The sequence below is a fragment of the Echinops telfairi genome, unplaced genomic scaffold (genome assembly GCF_000313985.2).
Source record: "Echinops telfairi isolate 266 unplaced genomic scaffold, ASM31398v2 ScPeMD7_7407;HRSCAF=8445, whole genome shotgun sequence".
Lineage (NCBI taxonomy): Eukaryota > Metazoa > Chordata > Mammalia > Afrosoricida > Tenrecidae > Echinops > Echinops telfairi.
The window spans coordinates 5,024,366-5,036,241 of NW_022111307.1; the positions used below are offsets into that span (position 1 = coordinate 5,024,366).

At 48.1% G+C, this 11,876-nt stretch overlaps 1 protein-coding gene across 1 annotated transcript; it reads right to left on the reverse strand.

Moving 5' to 3' along the window:
- Window positions 1-5,437: 5,437 nt before the first annotated feature.
- On the reverse strand, window positions 5,438-8,215 carry RTP1 (receptor transporter protein 1). Its single transcript, XM_004713411.1, has 2 exons — window positions 7,944-8,215; window positions 5,438-5,957 (listed from the first exon to the last, which is right to left on the reverse strand). Exons 1-2 carry the CDS (start codon window positions 8,213-8,215, stop codon window positions 5,438-5,440), a joined length of 792 nt encoding a protein of 263 aa, XP_004713468.1.
- Between the last annotated feature and the right edge of the window lie 3,661 nt (window positions 8,216-11,876).

Consider the following 11,876-nt stretch of genomic DNA (forward strand, 5'->3'; position numbering starts at 1 on the left):
TTCTGTGACACATGAGCCTCCGTATCAGAAAGGAAGCCAAAGATCTCTCCAAATTTGAGGGAAGGAGCCACAGAGCCTTTGCAGTGACTTCCTGCATCTGGTGTATGTTTGCCTTTTGTGAGAAAATAAGGAAAATGCCGGTTCAGTTCCTAGCAGTGAGCTTCTGATCCCGGGCAAAAAGAGTCAGTGCAGTCTCAGCATGCAGGTAGATCCCAAAGTCTCCAAGGGCCTCCCCTCGATGGAATGCGGTGTGAAGACCGCGGCTTAGCGGCAGGGTCTACCTGTGCCAGGCCAAGTGGAGGCTGGTGCAAAGTAACAGGTCATGTTCATTCCATCCACTCTCCTGGGCCAATCAGAGCCAGTATAAGGCCTCAAGAATCCAGGGTCTGGGGCAGGGGCAGCCCAGGTCTCAGGTCTTGAAAGCTCCTGGCATATGTTCACAGTGAAGACTCTCCTTGCATCTGCTTGTCCTATGAGCTTATTCTATCTGGCCGGACTCATGGGACTGTCTGCCTTATTTAGTCCAAGCCTAGTAAACACCTTGTGGCCCAGTCCTGCCAACAGGATCCAAGTCAACAAATCCAGTCTTGAAACAGCTCTGATATCTCCCCTTGGTCTGAGTTTGCATGTCCAATGATGTGCAAATCCATGTTGGCAGTCTGGGCTTCCCGCTAAGTCTTTTTCCTTTTCGTGCATTTTAAAACTTATGAAATATTTCAAATACACTAGGGAAAAGATGTAGACAAATAGCCACGTCCTGCTAAGGCTTGATGAAATAACATGGCTCATGCAAGGGACATCAGAAGGATTCCAATTCAAGGACTGAGTTGCTGTGAGAAAGGCTTGGCGCCTTGAGCTAACTAACGGATAGAGATCAGAACCTTATCACTTTGCTTGACAGGTGGGAAAAGTGAGAGGCGGGGGGGGAAAAAAAAAAGTCACTGCAGTCGTCAGCCAAGGTAAGGGCTAAAGCAGGCCAGAAACCCAGGTTGTCTGACTCCCATTCCAATGAGCTTTCTGCAGCCCAACTACCACCCCGCACACCCTCACAATAGTCATGCAGCAGACGGATTTCATTTTTCTGGTGCATGTGGCAGTACCCACACAATGCCAAAAACTGATTCCAAAGGAAATTTCTTAGCTGGGAGTCCTACAAAGAACCAGAATGGGATGTGGAAAAAGAAGTAAATTCCTTCAGAGGCATTTCAGCCAATAGGAAAGGAGCCCAGAAATCACTGGTGTTTTCTGTTTGGGGGAGATTTTTCAAATAGCTTACTTTGAAGAGCAAAAAGTGACTTCCAGAAAGTTGGAAAAATGAAGTCATTGCTTTGAAATAAGTAGGAGAGACAGAAAAGCAATGACTTTACATAGAGTGAAATATACCCGCTCTCATCCTTGAGCTGAGACATGAACCTTTGCCTTCCATTGATTTTCTAAAGCCTTTGCCAACAGAGTTTCATCTGCAATGAAAAATAAATTACACACACCCCCAAAGACTAAAAAGAGAGGCTAAAATTTCAAAGGGAAAAGCAGAAAGTATAAGATAGCTAGTCGATGAATATATGGTTTGTGTCAGCCATTGTCATAAATGTGCTATTACTAACTTTTTACAATAGACTTCCAAGGTCAATATTATTATTCTTATTTTGATAAGGAGGAAACAAGGTTTGAAGAGCGAACATAACCTACCTGAGATCACACAGGCAGTAAATGGTAGAGCCAAAACTCAAGTGTTCCTTGGCCCCAAATATCATGATCTTTTCTTCAGTCTAAACTGGAGCAGTCTTTTTGAGATTCAGTTTCTCATCTGTTGGCTACCGGATCAAAATTGGGAATGTCTACTTTGTTTTACAGCTCTGATGGCCTATAGACTTATTACGTTAGGTATTTTTCTTAGGGGATAATATTTTCCATTCTTAGGGTTCCAGAGCTGGTCTCCTGTCCAGATGGGCTTGAGTAAAAAGATCAAGACCCTGCTTGTTGACTCCCCCTAAGAATGACAGCCTCTGGGACCATGATGCAGCATTCCTCAGGGCTCCGAGATCTAAAGCAATGCCCAGAAGCCCCAGGATGAGAGGCCTGGCATGCTAGGATGGCCCCAAGTCATTTATTTGTAACACATGGGGTCGTTTATTTATAGCATTTATGGTTATTATATTTATGACACATAGTATATCTTTAACAAGTTCAACATGTGGCATAAGGCAATGTGTGCCAAGAAGAACTGCCCAGACAAGTCTTTGCCAAGACACGGACTAAGCCCCTAAGCAAGCCAAGAGTTCTGCCTCTGTAGCAAGAATAAGAGACAGGAGAGGAAGGGACGCAGAGTCTTCTTAAATTACCTATATCTTTCCTAGCTGAGAAGAAAGTCCTGAGAATGAGTTGGAGAATAGGGCTAGGTGAGGACTGGGTTCTTTGCTTTGCTACTGACAGTGAGACCTGGGGTTAAGTCACCTCCGTGTTCTGGCTACATTTTCTCACCTGCAAAATGAAGTCACCCAGGTCTTCATTTTGCAGGTCACGAAATGGAGTTGGTTCTTCCAACTCCAACATCCTGAGAATACTTCCCTCCATAAACAGCCTTTCCAAATCGCAAAGCCTGCCTTAGAGTTGGAAGGGGGATCAGAGGCTATAAGAACCAAAAGAAGAAGAAGGGACTACATAAAACCTTAGCAAAAGCACCAACTCTCTGCTTACATGGAGAGAAAAGATGAGGCAGCATTATTAAGAAGGCAAGAAGAGGCTGCCTGGCATGAGAAACACCAGGACAGTGGGTTTCTGGCTTGCCTGGGTGAGCCGCCATCCCCTTATGGAGTGAGACCCAGACGTGGAAGCAAAGTTTAGAACTGACTTTGACACGTGGACTTGGAGGTTCCTGTGAAACATGCTGTCAACAGAGTTGTCAGATAAGAAGGGGATATGAACGTAAGGCCACCACTTGTCTGTCAGTCTGTCATAGTGTGGTGACTTGTATGTTGCTGTGATGCCGGAAGCTAGGGCACTGGTAGTCCAAATGCCAGTAGGCTCCCCCAGAGTGAAGTGGCTTCAGCGGAGCTTCCAGACTAAGAACAGACAATGAAGAAGGAATGATGAATGGAGAAGACTATTAAAAGTGCCATGGACTGTGAAAAGTACAAGCTGATTCTTCTTGGAAGAAGTCCAGCCAGCGTGCTCCTTAGAGGCAAGGATGGCAAGACTTCATCTTACATCCTTTGGGCATGTTGTCAGGAGAGACCAGTCCCTGGAGAAGGACATCATGCTTGGTGAAGTGGAGGGGTAGCGAAAAAGAGGAAGGTCCTCACGGAGATGGTTTGACAGTGTGGCTGCAACAATGGGCACAGACCTAAGAGCAATGGTGAGTATGACCCAGGACAGAGTAGTGTTTGGTTCTGCTGTGCACGGGGTCGCTAAGGGTCGGAGTCCACTCGATGGCATGGAAAAACATCAACATAAAGGTCAGAATCTCATGGAGCATTCAGGCCTAGAAATATAGATTTTAAGTCATCAGCAGGTAGGTATTAAATGTGGACAGTTCACAGAGAAGACTTAGGACAGAACCAGAAAGAATGCCTATACTCAGAAGTCTGAGAAAATGAAGAGAACTCAGACAAGGGACGTATGTCTGAAACAGGTGTTTGAAGTGAGTACTCAGAGTCCGCCACTGGACTTTGGAAGTGAAGAACAATACAATTTAAAAGCACGCATTTTATTTAACCCTAAGATAGTTATTGGTGGCCGTGGTTAGGCCATTTCTGTGGAGTTGGGAAGGTGGGTGTCAGCCTATAAAATTAATGGAGGTAAAATGTGGAGCTCTGGAGCACAATCTTTTAAAACACGTGGGCGTGAAAACAAGAAGGAAAGGCAGACCCTGGAGGAGAATATGGGGTCAAAGAAGAAACATCAGCACAGAGGGAAAGCGGGGTAGTATCCCTCCTGATTAGGGACAGGTCTGGTCCATAACTCTGGTCCAAAGATGAGGGATTGGAGGGAGAATGTGGAGACTCGGAACCACACATCAACGAATACTAAGCCTGATGGATGATATCCCCTCTTTATTAAAGTACATCAATGGCCTCCTGCCACCGTTATGGATAGTGGTGAATTCCTTGAAGGAGGAGAACAGTGCAGGAAGGAGGGCTGTGAATCCAGTTATTAGCCAAGGTGGGGTGTACAAAAGTACGGGATGGCATCTCCCCCCTCCCTCTCTCTGCCGCACTACCCCTACCACATCCACACTACCACTATTGGAAAGTTTTCTCTCCTCCGACTCCAAATGGTACCCAGCCCAGTTTATACAATGGGAGGTGCTCCTGCATATCAGTGTACTTCTCTACCGATGGAGTAGTTCATGTCTTTAGTGCACCCTCTCTTGCTGAGAATTTGCCATCGCCGTGGTTCGAGACTATTGGTCTTTGGTGACCGGGTCCACACGTGGCCCAAAGGTGAAAACTGCTTAACTATGGTTTCGGCAAAGAATGCAGGAGAGCAGGCCCTTTCTTCCACGTTCTGGCCATCTGAGCTGCTGCCAATTGGTCATTGGTGGTTTCTGAACACTGAGGGCTCTCCAGAGACACAGTCTTTGGGTTTGATTCCCAGGGATTCAGAACCGCTTCTACACCTCTGCCTTTAGACCTTTCCCCTAAGTTCTCAGCCAGTTTATATTCTCTGAAATGAGTCGGATGCTGCGAGCTACGTGACACCCCTAGCCCAAGCACCACCTTCCAGCTAGGGAGGTCCAGAAGCCGCCCGGTGTGGAGGGAAGCGGAAAGCTGGGGCTCAGGGACACGGAGGGGGGATCCTTGGACAGGAAGATGCTCCCTCTTCTCTTTCCCTACCAGGGAGCTATGGACGAGACCTCTACCATAGGCAGGCCTCCTTAAGGCTGCAGCTGCAGCTGCAGGATGGAGGAGACACGGGCTGTGGGTGGATGGGCTTCTATAAAAGAAAAGGCATGAGGTCATGGCTGTGGGAAAGCCTTTGGATATATCACCTCCTTCTGTCAGGTTCAACTTTTTTTTCTCAGACTTTTTTAAAGCCGTTGAATTTTTTTTCTATTAAAACGACAACAGCAACCACAAAAGACAACTAGAATTTGATCTAGAATGGAACTGAGCAAATGAAAGTCAGATGAGATCGTAGGAAGTGGACCAGGAATTGGAAACCCACTCACACAACCCAATCCAAGAGTCCCGGAGGAAACAAAATATGGGGGTCCTGAGTTTTTGCTTCGAAGTGCCCAGTTGTAGTACAAACCCTCCACGTGACAGACAGATGGGGAAAGTGGGTGATTTGTCCAGGCTCCTCATCGAGGCAGTGCATCCACCGCTAGCAATGGACCCCACTTCCAGCCCAGGTCTCCCTTGACTTCCTCCTGCCAGCCAGCTGGCCAGCACAGCCCTGGGGCCTGCGGGCCCCCCCTGGGCCCCCCCAGGACATCTCAGATGGAACTGCGGAAGGAGAACTGCAGGTAGATGATGAGCAGCAGAACGGTGGCCCAGAACAAGCACCAGGGGACCGAGCAGAAGTTGCAGCCCGAGCCGCCATCCGCCTGCTGCTTGGTGGGGCTGGGCGGCCGGGAGAAGGTGTAGGTGGTCGCCTCCTCCTCCAGCAGCTTCTCGCTGGGCTTCCAGTGCACGATGCCCTCCTGGCAGGCCTCGCAGAACTCGCCGCGGTGCCGGCGGTGGTCTTGGCGGCCGGCCACTTGGATGCGGTAGTAGCCGCCCCGCTCGCCGTAGCACTGCTCGCGCAGGCTGGTGATGAGGTTGTCCACCAGGCTCTCGATGTTCTCCTCCAGCATGCTTGACTCGTCCAGCCGCGCCGTGCCGCACTCGTAGCACAGCTGCTTGAAGACGCGCATGCGCACCGAGCCGGCCCGCTGGGCACGGTCCAGGTGCATGTGGAAAAGGATGACCACGTGGGGCGACTGCCAGGTGTGCCAGCACCAGGAGCAGTGGAACCTGCGGGGAAGGAGAGAGGAAGGAGGAGAGGTGGAGAAGGTGGAAACAGCCCCAAGATAGTGCGATGGGCGGAGGCTTGTTTATGGCCTCCTGGGCTCATTAGCACTCAGTCCCCTTCCCCCAAGAGGCCCTCCAGCCTGCTCCTGTGTGAGCGCCCTGGGACAGAGCCTGCTCCCTCCTCCCCAGGCCACCTGGCTCTCTCCGGAGGCCACCTCCCTTCACCACGTGCCTGCAGACCTCGCCACTGGGTCGCTCTCTGGGCCTCATCTTCCAGCTGCGGAAAAGCACAGGGTGCGCTAAATGACTTCTTCCTGCTCAGAGCGCCAGTAAGTCCGGCAACGAGGAAAGCAGGCACCAGATAGGAATTCACTGTGACCCACTTGCCTGGTCGAATCTGCCAACACTGACTGTGAGCAGGCTAGATCCAAACCAGGAAAAAATGACTGCCTCCGCCTCCCATGGGTGCTAGGGTTCATGCACCCCAGGGCCTGCAAGTGGAGGCAATCTCTGCTAGACTAGTCCCCGAGGGCCATCCCCTGAGGATCACCAGCCAGGTCTGTGAGCCTTCCAAGCTCCTGGACCACTGCCAGAAAGCGTCCAGGCTTTGCCCCCCTCCTACCAGCCAGTTTAGAGCAGCGGTTCTCCACCTGTGGGTCTCGACCCCTTTGTGGGTCGAACGACCTTTTCACAGGGGTCGTCTAAGACCATCGGAAAACACATATTTATGATGGTTTTAGAAACCTCTATCATCTCCAGGCGGGTCCGCCCACATGCAGACACGCCCACATACAAGTACCCGGCATGAAGACGGTTACCCATGCTACACCATGTTTCAAGACAAAATTTCATTTGTCATTAGAAATAAATATTTCACAATATATAATTACATATTGTTTTTGTGATGAATGACTATGCCTTAGTGATGTTCAATTTGTCACAATGAAAATACATCCTGCATATCAGATATCTACATGACGATTCAAAACAGTAGCAACATTGTAGTTATGAAGTGGCAAGGAAAATAAGTTTATGGTTGGGGGTCACCACAACATGAGGAATTGTATGAAAGGGTCGCGGCATGACGAAGGTTGAGAACCACTGGATTAGGGGCTTTGTGGTTCTGTTTGCTCTCTTCTCTCTTGCATCCTTCAGGAACTGTCTTTCTCTCTGGGCTCAGACCTCAACACTCAGCACATAAAAATGCCCGTTAGATGGTTCTTGACTTTGTTCTGACCCCAAGATGCACCACTTGGCTCCCCCCAACTTACATCTCAAAGAGAAGTCATCTGCATTATAGACCCATGGACAGGAGTGCAGGACAGAATCAAGCAGGGTACGCCTCTGGATCACCTGGGGATCCTGTTACGATTCAGGTTCTGATGACATAGGTTTGGGATGGAGCCCAAGGCTGTGCATCTCTAACTCAGGTTGATGCTGCTGCTGCGGGTCCCTGGACCACACGGTGAGGGGCAAGGATGTAAGTGAACCCCTCAGCTTGCCAATGGGGAAAGGGGGGTCACCAAAAATTGCTCAGAGGTCACAGAGCTACTAATAGAGCCTGTTTTCTAGTGCTCATCATGGTTCAATAAGTTTTCGTTAAAGTGATCTAAATTGAAGTGTCCCAGGTCTGGGGTACAGGCCTCCCCACCTCATTGGATCTCAAGCCCCCTTCCCTTTGCTTCCACATTTTAAGAAATTCCTAAAATGTGGAACTGAATAAAATGTCAGAGGATAAGACTGTTTAAAAAGAGTCTACCTCTTTATTTTCCCGAATGGGAAAACTTGGCCCAGAGCAGGAATGTGACTCAATTGTCTTAACTCCTCCTGGTGAGGGACGAATTCTCTTCCTCCCAGTTTCCACCTGGCCCAACAGCAAGGTGGACCCTAAACACTTGGGTTCACTAGCTCAATCTCCTCTTGGAATGTCCTCCCGGGGTTAGGGGTGAGGGGGCTGTCCACAAGGCCCCTACTCACAGGGCTACTCACCTGCCCGAGGCATGCAATTCCAGGTACTGCTTCCAGCCAGGGGCCAGCACATTGTGCTTGAGGTTGGGATCTATGATGAGGTCCCAGCTGTCCGCAGGCTTTGCCTCCTCCATCTTCTCATAGAAGACTTTCTTCCACTCACCTGTGGTCACACTTTTACACATGGTATCGTCGGGCGCAAGGGAAGGCAAACTCCACTTGAATGAGCACACCGGGAGCGTGGGCAGGTGCAGCGCCGGGCAGCGCAGTCTCCACGGTCTGAAAATCCTCATCTATAGGACCAGGAAGAAGCAGGACCCAGCTCCCTCCTTTGTCCGCAGTGGAACCTGTTTCCACGACAACCGGGCAGGGTGCCAAGAGACTGGGCTTTGGGGAGGATAGTGTCTCCAAAGAGGTGCCCAGGGCCCTAAATTGAGGCTCCCGCGGAAGAGTTTGTGGACCTAAGTTACCTGCAACAGGGTGGGGACCCAACAGGAGAGTCCTCTTCAGACCATCTCAGCCAGCCTGCCAAGGGCTTGGGGAGGCAAAGATCCGAGTTATCTCAGCTTCACCTTACTGCCCCCTGGAGGCATCATCAGCATCTGGCTGCTATGGTAACAATGATGCCTTGGGGAGCCAAAGAGAACTAGGCAATGGGGAGAGGTAAACCTGAAATATGATGGAGCAATCCCAGTAACTTCTTCGGCTATACTCCCACCCATCTTGGGACCACCAATTAGACGTTTACTCGTGGGGATCGTTTGGCTCTTTCGTCATTATTATGACCTCTGCACAGATCAAGGGGTCTAGGACAGACTGTTCATGACAGAGCTGGTATCAAAACCCAAGGCTAGTGACCCCATAGCCATTCACTAATTCACTCATTTCAAACCGACTCGTGTTCTAGGCACGATGGCAAGTTCCTTGTAATTGGATCTGTGCACAGTAAGTAGCCGTCATGCCAGTTCCATGCTGCAAGCACCACGCCGGAGCACAGCCACCTGTGCTGTGGTTGCATCAGCCTGGCAGCTGCAGGCAAAGTCTTCTTCAAGCCAATGGGAGACGAGGAGCACAAATCCACAGGCAAAGCAGCCTGGACCATAGGTAACACTTGAGCTATTTTAAAAATAGGTTCTTTTTTCTTGATAGAAGTGATACAGGTTTGTTATATAAAAGTTAGAAGATACAAGGGAAATCAAACAAATGGCCCTTCCGTTTGACCCTTCTCACTGTTCGTATTATGATATACAGACCTTGCCTGCCATATTTCTGTACACGTATGTTATAGTTTACATATATGCTAGGCTGTATAAAACCGGGATCATATTCTACACATCACTTTGTGGCCTATATTCTAAATAACAATGTATCATGAATATTTTTCAAACTAATATTATTCTATAGTCACATCTTGTGTGCTGTCCGTATTCTGTTAAATGAATGAGCATCCTTATTTAGCTAGTCTTCTATTTAGGGACAATAAAGAGTGTTGTTTTGTTGTTTTTTTAACACATCACAATTACATTTTTGCCATTTACTTATGTGAAGTTCATTGATGATGTTCAGGGACCACGCCCTCCAGACATCAGAGGACATCCTGCCAATTGTCAGAAAACACAGTACCTCTGGAATCTGCTCTCACGGTGGCTTTCGTGGCTGCAGGACCCTGGGAAGAGCCTCCACGGAGTGTGACTTATAGACAGCCTGAAGATCCCGCAGCATAAGGATGCAGGACAGGCCAATCGCCCGTCCGACAGCAGAGAACTCTTCCCTGCCCCCTGCCAAGTGCTCCCCGTTCCTTTGCTTGAATGTTGGAATGCCTGGGCTTGCCTTACTTTACCCTTGGCTTAATCATCTTGGCAGTGGAATAGTGAGAACGCAGTAAGCGTGCTGATTAAACACAAGCAACAATTCTGGAATCGGCTTGCCTCTTTGTTCTTCTTGTTTGCATTTTAATCACCTCGCATCCTCACTGGTAACCGCTCTAGTAGATTCGTTGCAGAGATATTGATTCTGGCAAGTGTGCATGGGTGTTTTATATCAGTATCTTGTTATTTTACATCGTTGCTTATTAGCTGTGTTAACCAGATGCATCAGTTCCTTCATCTCTCCAAGGAGAGACAGCACCAGTCTTAGGGGGTGGTTGCATGACAAAGGAGAACCCAGGACATAGCAAACTAAATGAATGCATGAATGTGTGTTTCTACCGTTGCGCCGCTGGATAGTCATTCCACACTCCAATCTACGCTGAGGCCTCACACTATGTGCGCGTGCGCGCCTAACAAAAGTGAGCCTCCTTTGGCCCTCCTGGCCTCCCTGTTGCTGCTACTGATGGTGCCTCTGCTGCTGGCCTTAAAATGGCATAACCATTGCCACAGACCATTGAACCCCAGTGTAAATATTTTAGAGCCAAAGTAGACATTCAGGGCCTAAGAGAGTACAGGACTTACAAACATCCCTCGGCACGCCGGACAGGTGAAGCCCTCGTGGCTCCACTGAACAAGCACTCCACTGGGGTCAAGAAGTATAAATGCAAACCCCTCAGCGCGACTGCCAACTGGCTTTATGACCCTGTGCAAGTCACAGTGTTCCCAGACTTACAGTAGGTGATAACTCTCTCCATGGCCCCTCGGACAGTAGCTATCTATGGTTTCAGAGAACTTTATACTTAGAAACCTGACTCCTCGGAGATCAGGAAGTCGATGGGAGACAGCAACGGGATGAAGAGGTATTTCTAAGGAGGCATGCAGACACTGTCTCCCTATGAGCTGCGATAGAGTTGGCTAGCTCTGGGGAAATGTCACCCTGACTTTGAACTAGAAACAATAAGGGCAGAACTTAGTTCTAAATGCACGATCTGGTAACATGGGAAGGGATATTTAAGTTTGGGGAGACCCGTTATTAAACTTTTCATTCTTCAAAGCTACATTCTTGCCCTGAGTTTAGATGCTTGATGCCTACAGAGATCAAAGGAGTTCATCAGTCTCAGAATCAGGGTGGGAATTGTCTCCGGTGGCAGCAACAGGCCAGGTGAGAAGGAAGTCAGAGGACATGCCCAGAAAATACGTGGAGCCAGAAGGACCTGAGAGCTAATTCTGGAGCCACATATGCCCGGCCCCAGGAAGGACTCCTCCAGAAGCGCCACGCTCTTGTTGCTACAATAAACACTCTGATGAAAAACAAAAAGCAGAAGGTAAGAATTACCAGAGTGGGGGGTGTGTACACATGTGCATGCACATTGCACCAACTGATGCAATTCCCATTGGCACAAATTAAGTTTAATTTAGAACCTGAGTTTGCTATGCCGAGGCCAATGTAATTCTTCCTTCAGAATGGGACCCTTTTTTCTCTCATAAAGTAATATTTTCCCCAAAATCGATAGCACTGTAGAATTTCAACTGGCTCTCTATCAAATAATTTTTGATGCCACGAGTCCATAACTTAGAAATTCCCATTCAGATTATCTTTAAGTTCATGGAACTCACCCTGGTCAATGTCATGAAGTGTATAATCATATTTCAAATTCATAAGAATGTTTAGAGCCTAAATACCCAACTAGAAAATACAGTGATAGAAAACTGTGCTTCTAGTTTTTGTTTAAAACAATAAGAAATATTTTATAAAGCTCATTATTCTATTTTTGCTTGTGAAAACTATTCTAAAAATTAGCATTTTAACTTTTGAAATGATGCACTAGTAAAAAGTGATTCTCAACTGAGTGTAGTTCCATATCCCTACAGTTTCGATAGTCAAAAATAGTGTATTTGGGGTTTGAACCAATGACTAGAACTTGGTACTGGTAGTGGAGCCCAGTGGTCAGGGATCTAAATGTACCCAAATAGTCCACAAAAAATAATTTTCTTCCCAGAATGTTCACCATCACTGAACCAAAACAGTAATATACTTCATTTCCTCTTGATTTCTTGCTATAAATAATTCAAAGTCGCCAGGTAG

What these genes read in the sequence shown, in the direction of transcription:
- RTP1 (XM_004713411.1), bottom strand. Translation starts at nt 8,215, where the DNA reads ATGAGGATTTTCAGACCGTGGAGACTGCGCTGCCCGGCGCTGCACCTG. An exon ending in GAATTGCATGCCTCGGGCAG is followed by an intron (nt 5,958 to 7,943) that starts GTGAGTAGCCCT and finishes CCTTCCCCGCAG; the next exon opens with GTTCCACTGCTCCTGGTGCT.